This window comes from Dermochelys coriacea, chromosome 5, assembly GCF_009764565.3.
Source record: "Dermochelys coriacea isolate rDerCor1 chromosome 5, rDerCor1.pri.v4, whole genome shotgun sequence".
In the NCBI taxonomy this organism is placed as follows: domain Eukaryota; kingdom Metazoa; phylum Chordata; order Testudines; family Dermochelyidae; genus Dermochelys; species Dermochelys coriacea.
The window spans coordinates 35,332,358-35,360,263 of NC_050072.1; the positions used below are offsets into that span (position 1 = coordinate 35,332,358).

A 27,906-nucleotide genomic window follows, 5' to 3' on the forward strand; every position below is an offset into this window, starting at 1 on the left:
TGTCATCACAGCAGACATCACATGGCAATGTGTTAGAAAGTCATGGTAAAAAAAGTATGCACCCTGGAGAAGATAATTGTGTGGAGAGGTTCCAACTCATAGTTGCAAAATCTCTAGAGGCCCTTGGGTGACTGAATCATTTACCCAGCTACAAGTTATTACGTGGCTCTCGGAGCTCCATTACTTTTAGGTAATGGTGGGTAATACCAAGGCATTTAGTGAGGTGCAGCACTGCTTAAGGAGATGCTATAAATCTCTCTCCAACAGAGATTTTCTGAATTTTATATAGTTCACTACTCATAACTTTTTATTAATAAAAAGAATCTATGTGATGTGAATTGTCTTGTGGCCACTTTATCTAAACAGAAAAAAAGGATCTTAAAGTAAGGTATCTAGTACTTGCACTTCTCCATCACTGGTGCCAACTGCAAGGCAAGTTCCCTCTTTTATCCAGGCTACAGAAGAAATATATTTTAAACTGGAATTTAAATTAACTCTTTCAGTGCTTCGGTGGGTTTCCCCATTCCAAATGTGTGCAGCAGATCCTAGAGCAAAGGCAATGAGATTTTCCTGGTTCCAGTCCAGGATGTTTAGATCTAGAAGAAAATTAGTTAAAATTACTAATAAGCCTGTAAGGGGATAGTTTTTAATTATGCAGCTTTTTCAGGTTATTATTCAATTGGGACACTAAAGAGAAAGAACCAAATGAATCAAGTTACTCTAATAGTGCCAGGATCCTTCCCATGTCCACCTTTGTGAATGAGTACAAGATGTTATTTTCCCAGATTCATAGTTAGTACACCAAACAAGATTCCACTTAAGCCTTTGCTTGCAGGCTATTATTAAATATATATATTACAGTAGTATCCAAAGCCCCACTGTGCTGGGCACTGTACAATCACAGAAAGAAAAAATCCCTACCTGAAAGGATTATAATCCTTCCCTTATTTTGTAGGCATCAGGGATAATCCTGAAGTTTACCCTGCACACACTATAAAAACAAGAATCAGACAAAGAGCTGCATCCTCAGCTCCAGAGCTCGGGTCAGGAGTGAGCAGGCAAAGATGGCTCCAGGCAATATTTCCATGTCTTGTGATACTGTGATGGTCAGGAGCTGCTTTAACTTTCACTGACTTGTACGCTGGTAAATCAGATTACTACATACCTTGGCCAGACATTACCTATACATTACCTATACCAGGAAGGACTAATGTAGCATTGGCTACAGTCTAGGTCTGATGTTATACTCTACGGCAGGCTACACCAGCCAAGGATTCCCTCCACTTACTGGGGAATTCTCATCTGCCTGTTTAGCACAACTCTAAGGTCATTTTGCATTGCTCCAGCAGCATGGAGTGACCTTACTGTAGGGCGGGATCTTGCTTAATATTTCCATAACAAAGCTGTTACCCTTTAGAATTATTAAATCTGTCATTCCTCTACTTTGCCTATAAACCAAATTGCTGCCATCAAAAATGAATATAAACCGACACTAATAAGGAATAATTTGCAGGAACAGAGCTGTGCTGATGCTGTCACTCTCAGAGAGCGGGCAGCTTGAGTGAAATAAGTGTAAATAACCAGGTAGAATCCCAAACTCAATTTATGCATCAGCAAAATTGTGCACATTCACAGATATAAGTGAACTAGTCTAATACACATAGGCAAATGTTTTCATGTTAATCCACAAAACACCACAACGACAAGATAGTTTTGCAAGTGGAAGCTCTAACACTTGCATGTTCATGATTGTTAGAATTTTTAAAATGATTGCCCAGGTATTTGCAGTTGGAGAGTGCAAGCACATTTACATTCCTGTGCTTGAAGATCGGCTAAAGGCCTGGGAGAAAATTTTCCCCAAAATGTATATATCATATAAACTGCAAACTACCTCTGTTAAATCTCAGAATACAACCAGATTTCAAGTTTTGCCCAATAGAGGGACTGGCCCATAGGTAAACTGCTATGAGCCCAAGAATAACACCTATTCTGCACTTGACTTTATTAAGTGGGGATGATGATACCTATCCCCTTTGTAAATACTTTGAGATTTACAGATGAAAAGCAGTATATAAGAACTAGGTATTATTATAATTACTACAACTACAGAGGTATTACCCACAGAGACTATAATTCCCAGCATGCAGTCTGCTCCATTTTCATCCAAGCAGCCTGGAATTACATATTAGGACCTATAGTTTTCACAGGCTGCACTCCTGCAAGAAAAATGAGATTAGCAATAGGCCTCACTGTAGAACTCCATGGACCACATCTGGTGTAAGGGCCACACTTCAGCTACCCATCTTAAAACATAACATACAAAAGTTCCCATTCTCTGCTACAAATTCAACCGCCCAAGTAATGAAAGAAATAAAAAACTTACAGTAATCATTGCGTAAGCCAGTAATATGAAGCCTGATCTCTGGCTCCAATGGTATGAAAGATTCAGTATTAGTGGAAACTCTGTGAGCAGTAAATTCATTATTCATTCCATTCTGGCAGCCTGCGTTTAAAGATTCAAAGTATGTGATTCACTCATTAAAAATGCCATTAGTTTTCCCCAGACAATAGCTGTTTTATTCATTGTTGATTGTTTTACTCATCCTATGAGGCCAGAGATAACCCAGGCATAAATTACAGCACCCTGAGGGTGCTCTAATTTACAGTGGGGGCTGGCCACACACCTAGCCAGGCCCAAAATATTAGATGTAAATAAGAAGTGTAGATTAAAGCCTCTACCTTGTTCATCCCCTCATGAAGTGTACCTGAGCCAGAATAAAGCATCCTGTTATATTCCATTTCAATTATATCAAAGGCCACTGTGAAACAAATTTAGTAGGGCTGTCAAGCGATTAAAATTAATCGCGATTAATCACGCGATTAAACAATAATACAATACCATTTATTTAAATATTTTGGATGTTTTCTACATTTTCAAATATATTGATTTCAATTACAAAACAAAATACAAAGTGTACAGTGCTCAATTTATATTTATTTTTTGTTACAAGTATTTGCCTGTAAAAAAACAAAAGAAATAGTATTTTTCAATTCACCTAATACAAGTACTATAGTGCAATCTCTATCATGAAAGTTGAACTTACAAATGTAGAATTGGGAACAAAAAAAAAATTGCATTCAAAAATAAAAAAACAATGTAAAACTTTAGAGCCTACTAGTCCACTCAGTCCTACATCTTGTTCAGCCAGTAGCTCAGACAAACAAGTTTGTTTACATTTGCAGGAGATAATGCTGCCCACTTCTTATTTACAATGTCACCTGAAAGTGAGAACAGGCATTCACATGGCACTGTTGTAGCCAACATTGCAAGATATTTACGTACCAGATGCACAAAAGATTCATTAGTCCATTCATGCTTCAACCACCACTCCAGGGGACATGCGTCCATGACAATGACGGCTTCTGCTTGATAACAATCCAAAGCAGTGCAGACCAACGCATGTTCATTTTCATCTTCTGAGTCAGATGCCACCAACAGAAGTTTGATTTTCTTTTATGGTGGTTCACGTTCTGTAGTTTCCACATCTGAGTATTGCTCTTTTAAGACTTCTGAAAGCATGCTCCGCACCCTGTCCCACTCAGATTTTGGAAGGCACTTCAGATTCTTAAACCTTGGATCAAGTGCTGTAGCTATCTTTAGAAATCTCACATTGATACCTTCTTTGTGTTTTGTCAAATCTGCAGTGAAAGTGTTCTTAAAATGAACAACATGTGCTGGGTCATCATCCGAGACTGCTATAACATGAAATATATGGCAGAATGTGGGTAAAACAGAGCAGGGGACATACAATTCTCCCCCAAGGAGTTCAGTCACAAATTTAATTAATGTATTGTTTTTTTAAATGAGCGTCATCAGCATAGAAGCATGTCCTCTGGAATGGTGGCCAAAGCATGAAGGGGCATACGAATATCTACCATATCTGGCACATAAATACATTGCAATGCCAGCTACAGAAGTGCCATGCAAATGCCTGCTCTCAATTTCTAGTGACATTGTTAATAAGAAGAGGGCAGCATTATTGCCTGTAAATGTAAACAAACTTGTTTGTCTCAGCGATTGGCTGAATGAGAAGTAGGACTGAGTGGACTTGTAGGCTCTGAAGTTTTACATTTTTTTGGTTTTGAGTGCAGATATGTAACAAAAAAAATCTACATTTGTCAATTGCACTTTCATGACAAAGAGATTGCACTACAGTATGAGGTGAACTGAAAACTACTATTTCTTTTATCATTTTATTACAGTGCAAATATTTGTAATAAAAAACAATATATACTTTGATTTCAATTACAATACAGAATACAATATATATGAAAATGTAGAAAAATATCCAAAACATTAAATAAATTTCAATTGGCATGCTCTTGTTTAACAGTGCAATTAAAATTGAGATTAATCGCGATTAATTTTTTTAATTGTGAATAATTTTTTTTAGTTAATTGAAAGAGTTAACTGCAATTAATCGACAGCCCTAAAATTTAGCCTTGCCTTTTTCTCCTGCTTTAGTTCTCTGTTAAAAGGCCTTTAACTTTCAAAGACTTCTTAGATGCTCAGTCACCTCAAAATCCCCAAATGAAGCGGTTAATTCATTCTCTAAATATATGCTGCTATTTGGTTTTAAGTTCCCATCAAAAGAGTCCCCCCAAAACAAAACCACAGGAAAAGACTTTTCACATCAGGCCTGCCTTTGATGTCTTTGATCACTCCATTTTAGGTATGTGATGAGGAAGAAGTGAGAAACAGAAAAAAACCAGCAGAAAAACACAAGTATGAGCAAGCAGAACAGTCAGCCTTGTGGTCACTGTCTGCGTTCTAATGCAAAGACCCCACGTCCTGCAGAAAAGAGCTATATAATTAGCAACAAGATTTTATTTTCTTGTTACACTTCAGAAATTATCTTGCAGCGGCATGATAGGCATTCGCATCTGTGCACCTTCCTTGTGTCATTTTGAAACTCCCCTTTACAAGCAATATTTTTGTCAAATTCTTTAGATAAAGATATTCAGAATGAATAAGGAATGCTCCAGGCATTCTAAGGAAACTGATTTACAAGGATAATTAATGTTCAGCTTTCAAATCAGTAAATGTTGAGTTTGTCAAGAACAAATCTGTATTATCACATGGCTCTGCAATCTATCACAAAGCTATTACCTCAGTGCATATATACATACTCACACCCCCAAACACCACCTGTGAAAGTCATATCTGTCATAAATTGCAGAGCCATATGATAAATGTATTTAACACTCACCTTGGATTACCTAGTTTCATAGATGTGAAGGTCAAAAGGGGCCATTAGGATAATCTAATCTGACCTCCTGCATAGTGCGGGCCACAGAACTCACCCAGTGATTGCTGCATCAAGCCCATAACTTTTGGTTGAGCTAGAGCAGATTTTCTAGAAAGTCATCCAGCCTTGTTTTAAAAGTAATAGAGAATCCACACATCCCTAGGTAAATTGTTCCAATGGCTAAATACCTTCACTGCTAAAAATTCTTTTCACCCTTTATCTTTTTGTACTTCTCTCAACTTGGACAGGGAAAACAGGGTAAATGGTTCATTTTTTTCTTTTTAGCTGGTGTCACTTTCTAGCTCTCATGCATTAATTCAATGTTTTGTGTAAATTCTTCAGCACAGAGGCCATGTCTCTACTTGTTCTGTGCAGAATTTAGCATATTTTTGTGCTTTTGCAACCCAAACATTTCTTTGTTTTTTTTCAGTTGCTTCAGGGCAAGATTTAAATCCAAACTGCCAGTTTTCCTTCCATGTTTATAGAGAGATTTCATGAAAACTTTTAATACATTTCATGAAAAATTCCACAAAGCTGATTGTCAGGCTCCAATCGCTTGACTCTAAGCCATTTTCACTGTATTTGTGTTTCTGAAAACCCTTTAATATTTCCACCGGAATCTGCAAGTGAAGTGTGATTGTGGGAAATGCAGGATTTGGAGCCATACTCGAGGATTCATCTTAAAGAGTTTTCTTTGTTTTCTTAAACTTACATAAGAAGTTAAGCCTAAGCCAGTGCTCCTGCAAGGAGCTCTGTGCAGAACGCCAGTGGGGCTCATCTGGGCAGAGCTCATTGCAGGATTAGGTTGTAAATTTCCCCAGTTTAGATGCAGCGTATGTGGGTTTTGAGAATTAAGAGCCTTAGACTTTTAACAGATAATTTCCTAATCAATGTGTCTGTGACGAGAGCTTGATGTTCCTTTGGAAGAATCTGCTTTTTCATAAACAGCTCTGTTCATGATGCCCTGCTGCATCTCATATTCCTCTCCCCAAGATTTATCCTAGCATTCCAACATCACGGAGCAGGTTCAAACATATGCCATTAAAATAAAAAATCAAACTGCCAGACAAACATTTTCTCCTCTCTCAAATATGGGATTTGCTCCCAGAAAGTGACACTTGTCTTAGACTGAAGGTGAGCAAGAGTCATCCCTGGGCCAGTGACAACTTGTTCAATGCATAAACATGTTGGAACTTTGAAGTCTGATATCCTGTAGTCCTGCAAAAGTCACTGGATAAGGGAAATTCCCTCGTGCCGGGGGGGGGGGGGGAATAGTACTCACTGCTAACCCTAGACGGGCCAAAAATAACTGATGATAAAGGTGTGACATATGGGTACAGAAAAGTTGTTTTAGGTTATTTTTAGGGACCTGTCTGACTCTCTCTCGGCCCACTACAGTTGAACTAGTGACAATTAAGACATCTGGTTTTACAGAGGGAGGAATATAGTAAGACAGTCACAATAAAAACTGAAAAGCTCTTAAAAGCATTCCTAAAACGGGTCTTCTGTAGCATATACAGACTATGGTATGGCACAGTCGATTATAAAGGATGGGATGATCAGCATAACGCACTTGTGGTTTCTCTTCTCATGATTAATGTACCCACCCGAAGTGCATGCTGATAAAACCACAGCATTCTAATATATTCCATGTGTGAATTTTTTACGTCATTGAGCTGCCTGAACCTCATCGCACCCCTTTGTGTTATTTTACAGATGTATTAACAGATTAACATTGACTTGCAGTGAGACTTAGGCTCCTAAATCATTTTTAAAATGGGATTTAAGCCATCTCAATCACTTAGGCCCAGTAGGAGTTAGGTGTCTAATCTAGGGGGATTAGCAGCTGGGTTTTAGGCTTTGCAAAACTGAGCAGAGCAACTCCTAAATACCTTTAAAAATCTGGGCCCAAGTGCCCATGCCACTTCTGGAAATGGGATTTAGACATCTTTGAAAATTGTGACTTACAATTGACATAGCAAGTGTGTAACAGGAATAAAACCTGGTATTCCTGACACTTAGGCCCCTATTCCATCCACTAGGTAACACTGTTATTAACCACCCAGGGCCTGATTTGTTCTCACACCATTGACTTCATTGGAGTTACTCCTTATTTACACCTGAGTAACTGAGACCAGAACCAGATTCTCAGGGGCAAATTCTCAGAGGCACACATGGTTGCTAAGTGCCTACCTCACACTGACTTTCCATGGGAACTGGGCACCTAGCTACCATTTATGCCTTTAAAAATCTCTCCCCAGTCACCATTGGGCTTAATGCCTAAAGATTTTGGCTATAGACAAACAACAGAAGAAAACTCAGGGTAGCACCTGAGAAGGATGAGCCTCTGACTTTCCTACCTCCCTCTACAATTTGATCCAGCAAGCTAAATATTCACATGCGGCTGCCTAAATTGTGGATTCAAAACTATACACACATCTGTTAGGAGCTCACATGCCTATATTTTTGCAGGCACATCAGGTTATTGCAGACATAAGTAGCCATTTCTGTGGGCAATTACCAAAGTTCCGTAATGACATGTAAAACTGTAGAGAGCCAAGACTTCTTGTTCTTTTCTTGCAGTCACAACATATGTGATCAGGTTTGAAAATTTCTCTCAGACAGTCAGAATACCAAGGAGGATTACCAAAATCTGGGTCCAAGCAATTGCTCACTGCTGTCTACCTAAATGGTACCCTCCATCCCACATATTTAAGCTTCCATATTGAGGGCCCCTGAAAAAAAAATCAGATATTTGAGCCTCTCACTAATTAAAATTAGTGAAGCAGAAACCACAGAGAGGAGCAAATCTTTCTATCCAGCTACTCTAAAAGAACTCTTGAGAGATATTTCTCTTGCTTTGACTCATAATTAAGGTCAGTAGCAATGGAGCATTCAGCTGGTCGCCTTGGCTGTTAGTATCTGTGCAGTCTGGTACTAAGGGCCAGATCTAAAGCCCATTGAAGTCAATGGAAAGGCTCCCATTGATTACAAGGGTTTGGATCAGGACCTAACTGCTGAGAATATGAGATGCATAGAAATAACTAGACCATTAAAACAAATTAACATCTTTCATAAACAGTAGATAAACAAGATTCATATGATAATCAGAATCCTCTTGGTGCCCAAGTAACATCTTATATTGTCCTTATTGCCAAGATATACTACTAGCATTCACTGTCCCAGTAGCATACCTTTCCAAATACACTCAGTGTTTCCACAGATCTTTATACTGCCATTTTCTGGGATGCCAATTCCACCATCTTGGAGCATTAACAGCTGAGTAAGACATTTCTACAAATACATTCAAATGAAAACATTATTGTGGAGGAATTTTGAAGTATTATGCATGACATCATTATGTGCGCATCCATAGCCCCTTCCATCTAAGGCAGAGGTTCTCAATCTTTTTCTTTCTGAGCAGCCCCCCTCCCCCCACCAACATGCTATAAAAACTCCACAGCCCACCTGTGCCACAATAACTGATTTTCTGCATATAAAAGCCAGTGCTGGCATTAGGGGGTAGCAAGCAGGGCAATTGCCTGGGGCCCAATGCCACAGGGCCCCCCCCATGAAGCTACATTGCTCAGGCTTCAGCTTCAGCCCCAGGTGGTGGGGCTCAGGAACCTGGATTTCAGCTCCACATGGTGGGGCTTTGGCTTTCTGCCCTGGGCCCCAGCGAGTCTAATGCTGGCCCTGCTTGGAGGCCTCCCTGAAACCCGCTTGAGGCCCTGGACCCATGGCTGAGAACCACTGATCTAAGGGACTCAACACACTTTACAAACACTCACGAATTAACCCTTACAATATCCCTGTATTATCATCCCCATTTTACAGATGAGGGAATTGAGGTTCAAAGAGGTTGAGTGATTTGGCTACTGTCAGGCACTGGGTCTGTACCAAAGCAATGCGTAGAATATCAGTCTCTAATCTCCAAACCCTGTGCCTTAATCTCAACACCATCCTCCCTCCCACCATCCTCTGTAAGTAGAACATCTACTTATCACCCAAAAGTTCAGATGCTTATCCAAACCTTGTCAAAACTATCTGAAACTCCTGGTGCTGAAATCAGGGAGGCTAATCTCATGGAAAGAGGGTCTTTAATGAGATTTCTGATGCTCCCTGCTTTGGGTCTCAGATATAACCAGAAAATGCTAAGCATGTGATAATGGAAAGTAAGTGTGGGGGGAAGCAAACTGTTATTGGAACTTTTTCAGTCTTCAGAAAAGACCTGTTTAAGATTATGGTCACGATTTGGGCAAAGGCTCAGGCCAGTTCTTATTTGATCCTAACCTCTTAACCTATCCCTAACACCATATTTCTTCTTAATATGTGATGGTAACAAGAGGCCAAAATGTTTATTCATATTGCATTGAATTGTATTATGACAGTTTCTCTGTGGGTTTGTTATGAGGTCAAAGAAATGTCAGTTTGGTATATAATATTTTTTTCAGACAGGTGGAAATATAGTTGATGCTTTCACCAACTACTCAAGATTAATAGCATGTTAGTTAAAAAATGTTTATGAAATCCAATGTCTCCAAATGGACAAAATGTTGCTCTTCTTCTAAATCCTACTTTAACAATTACAAGAAATGTTTCACAAACACATCACTGGAAAAGTAATATTTCTTCTTTGCATGTCCCAGAGCTGTTCTAAACCATGCCCTCTTTGAGAGGCATTTTATTAATGATTTATACAAACAAGTTGGCAAAAAGATAATCAGATTACTTGGATTTGAATGTCTCTGAAACTAGTGCAGACATTTATATGGAAAACATACTATATACATGGGGAAATAATCTTTTGGACCACAAAAGGACCACACATTCACTGGAATGTCCAAGAGACTTTTATTCTTGATTTGCACCACCCCCTTCTGCTATCAGGCAGAATGAGCACTATTTATCACCTTAAATGGTCATTCATTACTAGGGCTCTGTGTCTGTCACGGAGGTCATAGAAGTCACAGATTTCATGACTTCCTGCGACCTCTGTGACTTCTGCAGTATCCAGTGTGACTGACCCCAGGGCCAGCTGCTCAGGTGGCCTCCAGCGCAGCCACGCCAGCCACTGCTGGAGCAGTCTAGGGGCAGTCTAGCAGCCACACTAGCCACTGACTAAATCTTAGCTTTATTCATTACTATACCTGTAGAAAATTATTAGAGCATCTTCCCATATATTTCTAGTCAGCGCTGGCCACTGTTTCTGTTCTTCTTTCAGTATTATAGAAAAGACACCTACACTAACTCTCCTTTGCTGTGACACTTACTAAAAACTTGACAATAGTTTGGCTGCTCGTGTGCTGAGACCAGAGCCTATCATTTATGTTTAAATAATGTTAATGATGTGACACAAACCAATAGAAGCAAAGACATTCAGAGTTAACAACTATGCTCCATCCTTAAAGTGTGGGTATGGTGATGAAAAAGATTATGTGAAAATGGCACATCAGTATTCTTTATTATTATTCATATGTATTATTTATTAAGGTAGACACAACCCTGGAGCACTTTCTGGTAGCCTGGTGCCAAACCATGGGTATGTATCTGCCTCAGTTTTCCTTAACGGACTTTAGTGAGTTCAACAAGGCTTTTATGTAGTGAACAGTGCCCCTTCAGGGCTCTAATTCATTTAACCAAAGGTCAAACAGACACACAAGCAAGTCTTTACCGCAAACATCTTAGCCAGTGGGCCAAGTTAGTCTTAATCTACCTATGCCCACCTGGGTCCATCAATCTCAGTCAAATCTCCTCACCAGTTTGGTCCTCTTGACCCAGAACCCACTCTGGAGTCAGGCCTCTTGCCATGACCTGGGGGAAGGGTTCCTTCTCTGGGCTCATTGTCAACCTAGCGATCAAGCTACTGCAACTTTCCAGAGCAGAGTATAGTTCCTCTGCAGTCTGGACCTCCTGCTGCTGTTCTTTCTCCAGGACAAGATTGTCCTAGGGCTTGATGTTTGTAGTGCTTCCCTTTTTGAATGTCTTCCTCCTAGGAGCACCTTCCCTAGGTCTCAGGTTACCACACCCATGTTTCCCCAGGATTGTTCCTTTTTTTTTTTTTTTTTTTTGAGGTAGATGTCCTGGGAAATCTGTAAGGGTGCTCAGTACACACTGTGAGCTGTCCAGTTTTATGGTCTCAGTTTTTTGTTCCCGAGAGGCGGCAACCCAAATTAGGTCTCCTTTCCTGGTGAACTCTCTAACCAGCTCCCCTGAGAAGTCCCTTTTCTCAGGAGCTTCTTGTATTCCAGGACCTCTTAACGGGTTAAGGAACACCTGGGTCTAATTAGGGTCATGAGAGCTCAATTAACTGCCACCCTAGGCAATTAATTACTCACTGGTGGATCTGCATTGGCTCATTCTCCTTAGCAGAGCCTGTCACAGGTAGGCTGGGTTTCTGACCCCTTCAGAGGGCCAGTTACCCTGTGACAATATTGACCATGTGAACGGCGCTGTACAAGCCAAAGGGAGAGGCAGTTGCTCCAGCCCCTAGCTATATAACTTTGACTCTTTAGCTCATGCTTTTAGCTCTGGAGATCCCCGGTTCAAACCCCAGTGTATCAGCAAAGGTGGCAGCCATCACACTGTCACTGACCCAAACAGCTTACAGACTGAGCAAATGAACAACATAAGATTGTACTGAGAGTCCAAGCAGATAGAACTAAGATAGAAGAGAGGGAAAAAGTGTAGTTTGTGTTTCATGATGTGGTGATAATTTTTACTGACATGGATCAGCATCATGTTCTTCATGGGAGAAGTGAGTTTTCAATAAAACTTTAAATGAAGATATTACCCCACTATCCTTGTCTCTCTACAAGTCTGGAGAAGCAGAGATACATGAATGTAAGTTAACCACAAGTGACAGAGCAATTTTTCATTACACTTATCTAGATGGCTGCTCTGGAGCCTGCTGTTCTTGTCACTGTTTTACAAGTTAAAAAGGTAGAAAATAAGCAGGAGATTCTGGGAAGAGGACAAGGTAACAAAATATGCTAACAATGCAAATATCAGAAAAGGGTTTAATATAAATCCTGTCAACACATATTCAATGTTACATTACTTACCTGCTTCTTTGCAATTTCAGTTCTCCTTTTATTTCTTCCTTGTAAGTAAGTTGTCTCATGACACTTAGATGTGGCATTAGTAATGACATAAGGTTCATTGGTAGAATTTTTGATAGGCACCTGAAAAGATACTGCAAAAAAGGTTTTAATGGATACATTTCCTTTAAAAATATGATTATATTTGCCCAATGCTTGTATTGTTCCTTTCCATTATAGAGCAGATTCTTTGGTAACACTAATCCTGAGGGTTGGCCTGATGCTTTGTTAGTAGAACAATGCACTATCACAAAGAGAATCCAAATTTTATGTCGATAGCTTGATTCCAGGCTTCATGGCTGGTAGGAGCAGGGCTCTGCACTCAGCCCCCGAGGAAATGTCTCCTAGGAATATTGGCAAGGATTCCATGGCTACACACAACTTCACCACTGCCATCAGAAATGGAACGCAGGGATTTCTGCATCATACAGACAAGCTCCTACCATTAAAGCTAAAGGAGGGAGAACTCCTTTTGTTTAAGGGCTTATACCTTCTTTGTGAGCCAGAGACTAGAGAGTTAGGATCACATTCTTGAGCAACTGTCACGTTCCATTCAATAGAGAAAAGTGGCACACATTGCAAGTGTCCCTAACAGTCTTTGGCTGGTAGGAACAGGGTGACAACTCACTCTCTATTTTTAGGAGCAACCTTTATTAGGTGTCTAATGATTTGGATCCTGAATCAGGTAAATATGGATCTCACTTTGTCCCATAACTCAGCCAACTGTGTGCATGCAATGAGTGAATGACTTCCCCCTCTGTCCTCGATATTGCTGCATATGGGAATCAAATCTCAGACACCCCGGAAGAAGCAAGGAAACTGTGTACCCTTTTCATGGTTGTTCTTTCAGTGAGCCAGCACTGAGCTCAGCCGACCCACACAGCCTCAGGTTCTCAGTTAAAGCTACCATAGGTCTGGCCAGTTCACTGCCTGCTCCCTCATAACTCCTCTCTGCCAACACACACAAGGACAGACACAAGCCTGGGTCTCCTCCCAAGACCCTCTACATACCACACAACCTCTGGGCTGCCAGAGCTGGTCCAAGCCAGGCCAGGAAATGATCTGACAGATGTCTGAACCTGCAACTTGCAGTGAGGGAGTATCACCTCCCTCACCAAGAAACCAGTTTACAGACTGAGCATCAGCATTCCAGGCAATCTCAGCTGGTGTAAAACCATTGAAGGTATTGTTACAAACCTGTGCATCTCAGAGCACTCAGCCCCCATCTACCCCCGAGGACCAGGGGCCCAAAGTGGTCCTACACTGAAAGCAGCTTGTCTGGACACAAGGATCTGGCTCTTTTTTTCCCTTTGCCTTCCCTGATGTCACCTGTCCCTGCATTACCAGCATGTCATGCCCTATCTATGCTAGGTTGTACATTCCACAGGATGGGGTCATGGGCCTAATTCTCCTTTTACACCAGTTTAAGAGCAGCGTAATTCTACTAAGATGAATCAGGCCCTGTGCTTTTATTCTCCCTCTAAAGCTCCTGCACACTTATGCTGCTATGTACAAATGATAATACTTTGCATTTTGCAGTGATGCTGGGAGTACCTTTCCCAGACCTGAAGAAGAGCTCCGTGTGGCTCGAAAGCTTGTCTCTCTCTCCAACAGAAGTTGGTCCAATAGAAGATATTACCTTGCTCACCTTGTCTCTCTAATAATAATACTTATCCACTAGGAACTGGACTGACATCAACACATACATCTCAGGTGGGACACTGAACCCACCACTTTTGGTCACTACCAGCTTTGCAAATTAACTGGGGACTTTAGAGGCCCTTGTGAATCTCCAGAGTGATCCAGTCCCCATGCTGTTCTTCTACCTGCAGACTGACCTGGGATTGTTGAGATCTTCGCAGGAGTCCTTACTAGCTCAGATCCATCAGCTGGAAAGAGATTAATAGGCTGACACTCTGTGAAAGTTTGCTCAGGGTGATTTCTTGCATGTGTCTGCTGCCATCTTGTGATGATAGGGCTACTAGCAACAGGGACACTGGATGTCAGTTTCTTCACAATGCAACTTTTAAATCTTGAATAGGTGGGCTTTCCTGAATCAGGCATCTATTTAAAAGAGTAGAGAATTTAGCTGTAATAATTATGTGATAGGAAGGTTAATGGTTATTAAACCCATGGATTGTCAAACAATCCAAATGACTTAATATAGTGTTGGCACTTGTATCATTTTATTTATCTGTAGAAAAGCCTTTTCACTGTTAATGCATATGGGCAATCCTGCCTCCCAGCATGTAGCCCATGTAACTGCAGGTTATGCAGAGGACCTCTCTGGGAGCCACCTGGAAAGAAGTTTTCTCCCCATGACCTGCAGATCTGCAGAGTAGCAGTGCAGCTGTTCTGGGAACACAACTGCAACCTCTGCAGTGCCTGTGTCTCTGCTCTACAAAGAGGAATGGCTAGTGGATCCAGGTGGTCACAAATCCAAATGTACTGTCCCTGCTCCTCCCTCAACTCCTCTCAGAACTCCCATGACTATTGGCATGTGGGTGCACATCAGTGCCACTGCTAACAAGGTCCTTCAAATCCACATTAAAGGAGTAAGATTTTCCCCAAAGGACAATACAGCGTCACTAGATATAATTCCAAAGCCATCAGAATATAAAACATACTACTGACATCCAGATCAGGAGAAAAACATTGGGTGTGCAATGCTAACAGAGACCAAAGAGGTAAGTACAACTAATAAAGCAATAATGGGTCATTTCAACTTCTCGCATATAAACTGGTCACTTCAGGACACAATTTCTTAACACCTTAACAATTTCTTAAATGAAAGGTTCATGGATCTGTGACACTGGCAAACTAGGTGCCAGCTTATGCCAAGGTCCCCATGCTTCACTTGGATGCTGACAAATATATAGCTGGAATTAGTCAGCCTCACCTGTGTATATTACTGTTGTTAAAATAGGTATTAAGGTTGTAAAAACGTGCTTAGTGTTTAGATTTTATTGAATGCTTGTAAATTGCTGTATGGATTATAACCCATAGGTGGTGTGTGACTCTTGCATTTGGGGTGGCTGAGCGCGAGTGCCAGAAGCTCGCAATAAGTGGGGGGGCCACTGGTGCCTGGACTGTGGCCCAATCCCCCACCCACTCCACCCAGAGACCCTGCCCCTTCTTGGCCTCTTCTCCTGAGGCCCTTCAGCCCTCTCCTCTCTGCCCCTCCTCTCCGAGCAGTGGGCAGGGGGCCTCTTGCGGGAGGGGACGGAGAAAAGCAAGCAGGAGGCTTGGGGAGGGCCTCTGGGGTGAGAGCAGAGAGTCGTGAGCAGCAAGTGGGGAGGCCTCAGGGGTGTTGGCAGAGAAGCTCAAGCAGCAGATATGGGGGGCTATGGGGAAAGAGGCATAGCAAGGGGAGGTCTTAGGAGGAAGAGGTGTGGCACAGGGGAGTAATGGGGGAAGAGGTCGGGGGGGAGTGGGGCCTTGGGGCAGAGTGCGGGCAGAGCCATGGTCCAGGTGCCAGTGTCTCCCACACACTTCTCAGGAGCTTCTGCCAGCGGTGCTCCAAAGGCACCGGCTGGCCTCCAAAGAGCGATGCGCCACATCCGGCATTTCTTGCCCCGTGTGGGGAGGCTTAGCCTCTCCAAGCCTCTTATACCTGCCACCCATACTTATAACATCTGTATCCCATATTGTAAGGTAATATTTGAGCATTTACACTGTAAGCCTCTGACTGTGACTCTAAAGCACCAGACCAGAGTGAGATGTTAATTAATGGGAAATGCTGACCTACAACAAAAGGTGTGATGTCCTGCCCAACAGAGAAGGCCCATCAACATCAGACAAATTATTATGGAACATCAGAGGACAAAAGACTTTATTGGTTGCTTTTCCCACTCATCAAGAGGATAAGTTCAAATGAATTCCTCCCATCAACTGAAGTGGCAGCTCAGAGAAGAGGGAAAAGAAATAAAAATCCCTGTCTAGAAGAAACTGTATTTCTCTGTTGCTTAGACTCTCAAGGGCAAGATTTTCTAGGCATAAGCAAGAGATCCCCAGTGTTTAGCTGGGTTAGCCCTAAGGGACATATAAAGCTTGCTTATTATAGAAGGTACTACTTTTTGAAACTTATGACTGTAACTCATTTGCATGTGTGTATGTTTATCTGCTTTAATCTTGTGAATAACTCTCTTATTTTGTTTCCCTAGTTAATAAACCATTAGATAGATTATTATAGGATTGGCTACAAGTATTGTCTTTGGTTTGAGATCTACAATGCAACTGATCTGGGATAAATGACTGGTCCTTTGGGACTGGGAGTAATTTGAATATTGTTGTGATTTTTGGTGTAAGGGGCCATCTACCACAAAGCCAAGCTTACCTGGATGCAAGATAGAGAGTACCCAAGGAGATTGTCTGTGACATATTAAGGGTCTTATAGTACTTGAGGAGTTTACAGTTGATAATTGGCTTGTGAAATCAAAGTATGGAACTCACAACTAGCTTGGGCTTTGTGCCCTGCTTCTTAACAGGCTGCCCTGAAGTTGCTACTCATGCCATTGCAGGACAGTTTGACAGGATCAACTAGTTCTGGAGCACAGAAGAGGAGCAGCTACTCTCATCATAGTACTACATAGCACGCAGGTGTTGGTTCAAGGTATAACTATCATTGAGCCACTAAGTTATAGCAACCACATTATAACTAAGTTCAATACCCTTGTGGGGAGGGATAGTACCAAAATCTAGCATCCGGGTATTTAACTTTCTGCGGGAAGATTTTTAAAAGTAATTATGCTAGTTGCAAAGCACCTGAAATAAGGAAATTAAAATTCTTAAACTCTGCATGGAAGCTACAGAGTCAGAGAAGAAATGTATAGCACTAAACACAAAAGGAAACAGTAAGCAAAAAGAAAAAAAGCATGATGAAATGGCAAGGTACGGAGCTTTTCCAAGTCAATCAAGCACCCTTCAAAAAATGGAAATCTAGCCCAAATAAAATCAATAGATAGAGGCTGCGCCGCTGCAGGACTGTAAGTGAACACATACCCTTAGATTCTTATATAGTAGCAGAGCATCTCACAATCATTAACATATTTAGCCTCACAATATCCTTGCAAGGAAGGCCAAAACTATTACCCCCATTTCACAGATGGGGAACTGAAGCCCAGACAAGCTAAGTGACTTGCCCAAGTTCACACAGGTGGTCTGTGATAGGTCAGGTAATTTAACCTGAGTTACCCAAGTTCTGGACTAGCACCCGTAACCCCTAAATCATCTTTCCTCCAGAAAGTCTCTCACTGTATTAGAAGCAGGAAACTTTGAGAGACTCAGTGGCTGCACTCAGGCATGCAGCTATGCAAACAAGAATGGGGAAGCTATGGAGAGACAATAGGGAAGAACAATATTTAAATGGGAGAACCTAGAGCTCTTCCCCCAGACATTTTTGAAATTTCAGATACGATTTTCTGCATTTTAGAGAGCTTTAGAAAAGATTTTAGCAATAATAGTAATAACAGTAACAAATGCAAGCCAAACCCCGGGAAGGCTAAACTACTGCATAGATTTCCCAGAATTAAAAGACAAATTCAGACTTTTCTTAAGTCAAAATTGTTTTTATATGTTACCTTTCGATTGTATTTTTGTTTGTTTTCAATGATGCATTTGAACCCTTCTACATACATGCTGCTGGAACACCTGATCCCAGCCAGCACTCCAAAGCTCCACTTACCGCACACTAAGGGGAGTCATACACACAAATATCTGATTTTACTTAATGATTGCTCTCAATCTTTCTGTTAAGCTAAGAAAGCCTAAGAAAGCTAAGTGAATGAGCAGCACAATGGCAGAAAGTCAGTGCTGACAAATGCAAAGTAGATTGTAACCTTTCATGAAAAGACCTCGGGTCATCTTGACAGCTTGATGTAAACACATTCATTGTGAAGTGTTAGTCAAAAACAGAAAACAAAATGTGTAGCTGTATAAAGAATATGATAGAAAATACTGGAAACAGTATTATGCTATTATCTAAATCCAAGGTATGCTCTCATTTGGGATGAAATCCTTATATAACTCCCATTGACTTCAATAGGGCCAGGATTTCATTCTTGAAACACTGCACTCCATTCTGATCACCCCTTCACAATATAGATGTAGAATATTGCGCAGGTGATCTAGCAAGTTTTTTGTGTGAGTCAGAGATAGACTGATGGAGAGGCAAGAAATGACCAAGAAAGGAATAATTCCTGAATGGAATTTAAGGATTCAGAGCAGAGGGGAATAAGGGGAAATTGGAAGCTGGAATGAAGTGAAAGACAAATGATAGCTTACAGAAGGCTGAAAATGGGAGTGTAGAAAGAAGAAAGAAAATCAGGATGTGACATTGCACTCCATAGGATTCTATGAAAATATGCTAATGTGTGTGAATATAATGTAACTGCAATATGTTTAATGCAAAAGGTCTCTTGTAAGGTATCATTACAAAGCTTATAATCTACTGAGTGTGATCATCCAATCTGTATAAATGTATCATTCTTGTATCTGAAACTAGAAATATGAAATATAACTCTGACATTCTTTGTAATTATGCAAAATATGGGCCATTAATGGTGGTTTGGAATCTTGATGGATCCTATCAACTAGGACAATTGGTTATAAATGGCTCTGTTTATTTGCAAGCCTTCATGTGAGTCAGGCCAGGAAGAATGAAGGCTTAGGTTTCCCAGGACATGTGATCATGTCACCTGGTATTGGAATCCATCTTAAACCTGGTGCTTTTCTATTTAGAAGGGGGGTAGAGACTCAGAGAAACAAAAGATTCCCGTCCTGAGCCAAAGCTATACAAGGGGGTGGAACAGAACAAAGGGGCAGCAGTCATGAGAAATCCTCTAGCTACCACCTGAGCTGGAACAAGGACTGTACCAGTGGAAAGGATTGGGCCCAGACTAGAAAGGAGTCTAGTCTGTGAAAAAAGCTTATTGGAACATCTCTGAGGGTGAGATTTATCTGTAATCAGTTTCTTAATGTATTAGGTTTAGACTTGCATGTTTTTCTTTATTTTGCTTGGTAACTTACTTTGTTCTGTCTGTTATTACTTGGAACCACTTAAATCCTACTTGTTATACTTAATAAAATCACTTTTGTTTATTAATTAACCCAGAGTTAGCAATTAATACCTGGGGGAGCAAACAGCTGTGCATATCTAGCTATCAGTGTTATAGAGGGCAGACAACTTATGAGTTTATCCTGCATAAGCTTTATACAGAGTAAACCAGATTTATTTGGGAACTGGGTATCTGGGTGCTGGAGACAGGAGCACTTCTTACACTGTTTTCAGTTAAGTCTGCAGCTTTGGGGTGCGTGGTTCAGACCCTGGGTCTGTGTTGGAGCAGACTGGTGTGTCTGGCTCAACAAGGCAGAGTTCTGCAGGCCCAAACTGGCAGAGAAAATGGGCTCAGAGGTAGTCTCAGCTCATCAGGTGGTAGTCCCAAGGGGGTCTCTGTGACCAAATCTGTCATAGAGAAGGCTGAAAATGGGAGTGTGGAAAGAAGAAAGGAAATCAGGAGATGAAAGAACAGAGAGAAAGAAGAAGAGGGGGGACAGGCAGTGTCGGGAGACATGAGGTCAGAAGTGATGGAGGAGTATAAAAAAACAAAGAAGAGGAAAACCAACAAAATAAGAGAAAAGAAAAGAGAAAAAATCCAGTAAGTGCAACTTTTACCACAGGTACATAGTGATGCTTTCAAAAATGTCAGTTCAAGTAATGGGAATTGACAGGTGTGATCCAGAATGACACAGAGGAAGACTTATTTTTAAAAAAATACAATAAAGGCAGAGGGTTTCAGAATTGTGTCACTAAAATACTTGTAGAGCATCTTCACATTTTTCTTGAGAAGCCCCCCTGGAACCTGTGTATATCTGGGATTCCAAACCTCCAGCAACTTCACCTCTTTCTGATGCATTCCCTTCTTCCTCTCCAGTCCTCAGCCAGAATTAAAAGCCAGATACACAGTAGCAAAACTATGCCCTTCTTCTGTACTAGCTTTCCACACACCACGCCCACCCCCAAAAAATGGTTTGAGCTTGACTTTCTCTCAATGGTAAATCTAGATTAATGTCCTGATCCAAAGCTCATTGAAGTCAATGGGACCCAAAGCTCATTGGGACCTATTGCGTCAAATTCAATGGAATAAATGGGCTCAGAGAGTAAAAGGTGTTAATATGACCTTGTCACTGTACAATACTAAACAGTTGAACATGGTTCAGGGGCTTGGGTACAGACACTGCTTAGTTCCATGACAAACACATCTTTCAAAATCTTTTAAACTTTTTATTAAACATACAGAAAAGAAAAAAAAACAGTTAAAGCATTTGAAATGTAATGTATTAATTAAGGATTTTAACTATATTCCTCATTCCATTTCCCTTTATAGTTTTATCTGGAAATCCTTCAGTCTGACAGTCTTTTAGATGGTATTAATGATGGTAATAACTAGCCTTTTTTGGTGAAATGAAAAGAAGTTGAGATGGCCTGGACCTGGTGTTGTTAAAGGTACAGTCTCATTTCCTTGAAGACAAAATAAGTCAAACACGTATCAAAGGGAAGAGAAGAGAACAGAAAAGATAGAAAATTCAGCTTCTGTCTCTAGTGCTGACTTTCACCTGCAACCTCATTGCTAAAGAAACGTGGACTCAGCACACGGTCTTATCAGTCACTCCAAAACCTGGCAAACTTGTACCAGCATCCAGCATCCATACATTGCTTTTAGCTGCCTAGCTAGTCATGGTCTCACAGCAGTGTTGGAAAAGATGCAGGTTTGGCTGGTGAAAACAGATTCTTATAAAACAGAAGGAAAGGAAGAGAGACAGGAAAGAGAATAAATAAGGTAAGACAGCAGGAAACCAAATCTCACGTTCTAGGTAGCATCTGGAATTTAGCCAGAGCCAGTGATGTCACCTGGGTCACTTTTTCTGGCCCAGTCTGGCCAGGACATCTCTCAGGATCAGGACAGTGAAGGTCCAACAGTGTTGTGGTAGATTCTGGGATCTCAGAAGATGGAAGTGGAAGCCATGATGGTAAATCTTACTTCTAGTTCACCTCTCTACCATTTTGATCCTCCCCACCTCCCCCACAATGTCTCTTTTTAAGGACCCCAACAGGAAGTGGTGGGCAGAATAGCCCATCCCCTTATTATTTTGTTTGCCAGTTAGGCCTAATTTCCAACACACCAATTTGGGTCTATTAATTTCCAGTTCTATACTCCATTTATTTCCAGTCACAGTCTTAACGCAGTCCTGGGGTGGAGTCAATAGACCATTTTTGTCTGGACTAATTTGCTCTTTCATGTTTGCTGAATTTTATGAACAATTTTATGTAACAAACTGAGTTAAACTTTTGTTACCTTGGACAACTTAGAGCACAGGCATTTGCACAGCAGACCCAAAGTGTTTCCATTGATTTCAATGGGCTTTGAATCAGGCTCTACCTCCCTTGAAGTCAGTGGTGTTACATGGGTGTAAAATTAATGTCAATGACAAGAGAACATGCTCTCTGTGTCTATTTGTGTAGGCCAGTTAAGCGGAACTATTTTTTTAATGTAATTGACACTGAGTTTTAATTTATCTCTATCTCACTGAGACACATTTGTGCATATTATCAAACTAGTGTTTCATACTGGCTTACGTCTGGGGAACCAGCAGCAGCTTTCAAACCCAGAAACATTTCTCCTAAGTTTGGGACAAAATGAGCAGCTACAACGGTCTGCGTAGAGCAGCTGCAGGTTTCAAGTTTCAGCTCCTCCTCACATTCCAGGCCTGCTGAGACTTCCCTCAAAATTCTCCAAAATGGAGCCTCTCACAACTTATTCTTTAAAATGTTCAGTGCCCAAAGCAAGGGTGCTTGTTGTTTTCCTGTCGATGGTTTTGTGTACAGTGATGCTCTGCCTGTTGCAGCTCAAATTCTTAAAACCTAAAATCAAAGATTTTTATTCTTTTGAAGTGAAGGATTCCAGAGGGAGGACCGTTTCTCTGGAGAAGTACAGAGGCAAAGTAAGTTGCATCTTCAAAGCACTATTTCTTTGTTTACTAAATCTTTAGAGAGCAACAGGTATACTCAATTTGCATATGGTAAAAAACACTGTAGCATTATGGGGAGATTTGCTAAAATCCCCTGTTCCTTCAATATTTAGTGCTAAGCTAGCAGTACAGATGAATTTTAACTTGCTATATTAAATTTAGTGATAATCAATAATGTAAAATGGTCATTCAATATGATTTGTTATAACTGAAATGCTCTAACAATGCAACAAATATATTTTAACCACAGTAGCTAAGAATGTCAGCATATTGCAATTATACTTTAGAGGCTGATCTAAAATATATAATGTGAGACTGTTTATTATGCACAAACCTTAAATGTCTGACTTTGCATGTGTGCTTTTAAAACTAAACTGTAATTAAAAAACATTTTATCCTTTTCAAGGGTATAGTGATTTTTATTAAAAGAATGTATCTTAAAGTATACCTGATTTCAGCTTCTGATATTCTTAATGTATCTAATGAGATTATGCTCCGATGATCACAGATAATATTCAAGCTGGACAGATTATGCTATTGGGAGTTATATCTTTAAGACTTGAAGTAATTTAGGAACTTGCAGTTTCTTTCTAAATGTTCCACCTTCTATTTCTCTGAAGGCGTCTTTGGTTGTAAACGTGGCCAGTTACTGCCAGCACACAGACAAAAATTACATCACGCTGCAGGAATTACACAGAGAGTTTGGTCCATCCCACTTCACTGTGCTGGCCTTTCCGTGCAATCAGTTTGGAGAATCGGAGCCTAGCTCAAGCCAGGAAATAGAATCTTTTGCCAAGGGAAACTATGGAGCAACTTTCCCTATTTTCCACAAAATTAAGATTCTAGGATCTGAAACAGAACCTGCATTTAAATTTCTGATAGGTAAATATTTGCCTATTATGTATTATGCTGCATATAATTGCAATATTTTTTCATTTATATTGATTTTTTCCCCAAAAACATAAGGGGAGAACAGAAAAAATGGCAGAAGAACAGAAAGGTAAAGAAATGGGAGGGGAGGGAGGAGAAGGAACAGGGACAGAAGACATCTCAGTTTCCATCTGCTAGGAATTAATCAAAGGTTTCTAAAACATTAAACCAAATCTTTTCAAATGTATATGAGGTTACTCTTAACCAAAATGTTACCTGCTCTTTACAATATTATTTTTAAAGCAAACGTAGTGGCCTGATTTAACTGTTGTTGTCTATTTTTTATTATCATTACAAAATATTTTACATGAAAAGTTGTTCAAAACACTATATTAACCATTCTGAGAGAATTTAATAGAGAAGTATCTCCATTATTGTCTTATATTTCTTAATAGTTCAACAGTTAATACAAACATGTGTAGATCAGCAAATTCCCCTCTTACCAGATATGTATATCTTATTGACTTAGATGCAAGTTATGCATGAACAGTGGGAAATAATCACTGGTTTACATTAACTCATTTTTTAAATTTTTGGGATCCAATCTGCAAAACCTATTCTCACAACTATGCCTCTTTCACATGAGAAGCCACTGGAACTTACTCATATGAGTAGGGGTTTGTAGGGATGGGCCCTGTATTCTCACAAATAGGAATGAGGCTGTATTTACTTAGGGCTTAAATTAAAGTTCAATTAAGCCAATTGAAAGACTCCCACTGACTTCAATGTGCTTTGGATCAGGTCTTTGGTTATCATTGAATTTCTGTATAATAGAGGAAAGATGGTCCAGTTGTCAGGGAACTAGCCTGTAACTTGGGAGAGATATGTTCAATTCTATGCTCTGCCACAGTTTTCCTCTGTGACTTCGAGTAAGTCACTTACCCTCAGTTCCTCATCTGGGAAACAGAGATAGTGATGCTTCCCAGCCTCATAGGGTTCCATGAGCATGCGGTGCTCAGGTGCTCTGGTGATGGGGGCCAGTTAAGTACTTTTAAAGAAGATAAGTTTCAAAAATCACTTGCCATATCACTAGCAAAACAACAAGATGCTGCAGATTTTGTAAATCTTTTCACCAGTCTGAATTTCAAATATGTTTTCTTTTCACCTAACTAAAAACAATAGATCAAATTCTGCACTAGTTTATACTCCCTTCAATCCTAATATCCCCTCAGATATGCTTGTGCATTATGATCATGAAGACAAGGAGAGTGTTTGACTTCAGTTACATTACAGATGGTATAAATTAGTGCAGACTATGCCCCATTCACTATATTAAATAAATACTCATCCATACCCATGGAGAGAGAGAGATACCACATTCACTCTTTCTGTTCTAAAATGCATAATACCTTGTTTGACATAGACAAAAAAATCAGTTTTTTTGCTATTTGTATATTTTGAAAGTATTTTATTAAATTCATCCTTTCCCTTCCTGCAGTCCCCTGCCTCAAAGGAATTTACTGTGTAGCTTCTGCCCAAAGGGGATGATATTTTCACTTTCTTATACATTTAATACTTTCTAGGTCAAATTCTCAGCCACACTGGGACAGTTTTGCCCTATACCACCAGCTGATTCTGACCATACATCTAGTCTATCCAGCCCCAGAGCAATTGTCCTAGTGCAAGGAGGATCCTCCAGCAGCATAGAGATGGTGCAGAGACTCTTATGAAGTGCTTAATTTGTAATGAAACAGGTGCTGGGGCTCAAGCAATTAGGTGCCAGGGCTGTAGCAATTTTTTTACTTTAATAACTGATGTAGCAAGCCCAGAGATACCGGGGCTATAAATTGCCAAGCCTAAAGGTGCCAGGGCTCTGCCCTGACAAGCCCTGGCACAAATTAAGCACTGTCATTTCACTCCTTCAACCCAACGTAACAGCAAAAGGGGGGCTTGGCCAGTGCAATGGGGTTATGCTCAGGACACTGCTAAATCTCATTGATCTCCAGCAGTGGTTTTGGACTGTGGGAGCTATTGCAGTTGCTGTAAATTAAAGCAGTCATCAAGCTGCTCTAATTTACACTGGGAGTCTAGCTCTGTACTCTAGCCCAGAATCAGGAGGAGGGCAATGGTGAGTTTATACCACCCCAAGACCTCCTCTTCTGACTTGCACTGTGTGCAATTCAGCTTGATCCTAGATATAACAATTAAATCAAGATACAATTATTAAACAGAAAAGGATCAACATGACATAGAACATATCCCGCCATCCCTTGCCATGGAAAATTCCTATTAAGGCTGTGGAAGTTATGAATATGGTTCAGTGGCAGACTTGGGCCAGTGGCTTTTAATTAGGTTTGGAAGGATTAGATTTGTATCTGTAAATGTCAGTAAACATCGACTTCACAGTATACACACAAATGACGAAAAAATATTTCAATTGATGATCATTGAAATGTACAGATAATCTAAAGTAAGAAAAAGGCATTTTAAGAACTTATTAGAGTTGACTTAAGGATATTTACTTTGTATATCTGTATATTTTGACATGCGATGTGACAGTTTGTGTTTTAACGATTATAAAGCTTTAACTTTTTAAATCTAACCATCTGCTGTCATTAAATAAATATTGTCCGACACCCCCATTGTCTCATACAACCCTAATTTCCCACTACTGTGAAAATGTTAATTGCTAAAAATCAGAAAAAATGCCTAAAACCCATAGTTTTGTGCAACTGTGAAAATTTAAATTGAAAAAAAATTAAAAATGACTTAAAAACAAACATTGATATTATCCATCAAAATGAAAAAAAATACCATCAAATTCTGCCAAGCTACTTTTAATGAATTAATGTAGAACCCTATTCTCCACTACATGGCTTATTCCCCTATAGAAGTGATCATTCTGAACTCACAATTTTCTTTAAATTCTTCCATCAGGCTATGAGTTCCCCCAAGAAAGGGCCAGGGGCTCCATCAACTAAACCTGCAGGATCCATGAGGGTCTCCAGGGACATGGCAAAGGCAAGAGACTCTACTGCTGCTGCCTTTGGGAGCCATGCTGCCAGGTGTTTCTTAACAGCCTGTCGTCCCCAGAAACCTCCACTCCCAGAAATTCCATAGGACAGAGTAACCTCTGAGGCTTTGCCCCATGAGACTGAGGGGGTAGAATCATGCAGAAATTGACCCAGCCTTCACCCCCAACATCCCCATCTCCTGTACCCACCTGCCCCCTGCCAGCCCATAGAGCTGAAAATACTATGGAGCCCTTACTGAGGGCATCTGTAGAGCAGGGAGAAGAGGTTTAATTACAGAGGTGGCAGCACTCTCCCATGTCATGCTCCCCAGGAAGCAGAAGAGAGTATTTGGCTCTTACACTGCTTCAAAGAGAAGGGGAAAAATTCTTTCATTTCACCCTCCTCGATCAATAGAACCATCCAAACATCCAGATCAAGAGACTTAACACAGAATGGGAGTTTCCTTTTTTCAAAAGACTGTTAAAGAATAGCTGCTCTGTGGATAAGCAATTGCAAGGGTAGCAGTATTTGAGGCCATTAAAAGTATCTGATGCCTTTTCTGCAGATTCTTCAAAGAAAGAGCCTAGGTGGAATTTCTGGAAGTATCTTGTCAGCCCAGAAGGTAAAGTTGTGAAATTTTGGAGACCTGAAGAGCCCATAGAAAACATCAAGCCAGAAGTAGCATCCCTGATCAGGCAGATCATCTTGAAAAAGAAAGAAGATCTCTGAAAAGACCATTCAGTCTGTGAATCCATTTTACCGCATGTATAGACAATCTTAATACATTCCTGTTAAATGATGCTAGAAGCAAGACCATCAAGTGTTTAAATTTCTCTTTGGTTTTAATGGCAGTACTGAGAATAATTACAAATTATTTAAGCGCTAATATAGGGCCCAATCCTGCGACATGCTGAGCACCAATAAAGTCAATGAGTATTGCAAGGCACTCAGCACTTTGCAGGATCAGACCCTTAGTTTGGCATAAAATTGCTAATGTTCCCTGTAAGTTCACACTGCTGCCAATGGTTAACAATGTCACCAACATGAAAATGCTTAAAAAAGAAGACAGAGGATTTGTATGAATATGAAGTTGACTAATTTATCAAGCCCAGAGCTTTGTTTCCCAGCTACTTGTAACAGTGTTAGGGATTTTTTTATATTTGATTGCTAATCATGAAACTTCTGTGACTGAATTTCTTTATGGCCATTGTATCAATCCAGAAGCATCACACCAGAGTAGTTAAAATTGAATGCCACTGAAAATACCAGCTTTGCTACATTAACAGAGGAAAGCTGATGAATTGTGAAAATTACAAACTAAGTTTTAAAAAAAAATTGTAAATAGATAGTTCTATGAAGATTGTTTATTAAAAAAGAGAAGAATCACAAAATGGTTCCTAGCCTACATTGTGTGTATTTTGATATATTTCACAAATGTTCTGTGACACTGTGCAGTCATACACACTGAGAGCATTCTGGAGAATCTAACACTAAAGCAATGTTAAGATCAGCCCCTATTTTATTTGGAGCTAGGCAAACTTAGATTGCTAAACTTTGTGAATCAAGCAGCAGACAAGCTGGGATTCA

The 27,906-nt window shown here is 40.3% G+C and overlaps 2 protein-coding genes across 4 annotated transcripts in view; one reads left to right on the plus strand and one right to left on the minus strand.

Annotated features, from left to right (window-relative positions):
- CDC20B (cell division cycle 20B) overlaps positions 1-27,906 on the minus strand; it is a 47,696-nt gene that overhangs the window by 11,655 nt on the left and 8,135 nt on the right. The window contains exons 3-7 of one of the 2 annotated variants that reach the window (XM_038402645.2): positions 14,248-14,473; positions 12,374-12,504; positions 8,504-8,603; positions 2,384-2,503; positions 496-596 (exon numbers count right to left, since the gene is read on the minus strand). In XM_038402645.2, coding sequence (XP_038258573.1) covers positions 496-596; positions 2,384-2,503; positions 8,504-8,603; positions 12,374-12,504; positions 14,248-14,473 — 678 coding nt within the window. Of the gene's footprint in view, positions 1-399; positions 597-2,383; positions 2,504-8,503; positions 8,604-12,373; positions 12,505-14,247; positions 14,474-27,906 lie in introns of both variants that reach the window. The other variant, XM_043514392.1, reaches the window with a different exon arrangement.
- GPX8 (glutathione peroxidase 8 (putative)) lies at positions 22,139-27,503 on the plus strand. 2 transcript variants are annotated; one of them, XM_038402646.2, is made up of 3 exons: positions 22,155-22,408; positions 23,056-23,317; positions 26,885-27,503. In XM_038402646.2, exons 1-3 carry the CDS (start codon positions 22,205-22,207, stop codon positions 27,046-27,048), a joined length of 630 nt encoding a protein of 209 aa, XP_038258574.1. In that variant the 5' UTR covers positions 22,155-22,204; the 3' UTR covers positions 27,049-27,503. The 2 variants fall into 2 exon arrangements, with proteins under 2 accessions (XP_038258576.1, XP_038258574.1); XM_038402648.2 differs by lacking the exon at positions 23,056-23,317 and having other exon boundaries at positions 22,139-22,408.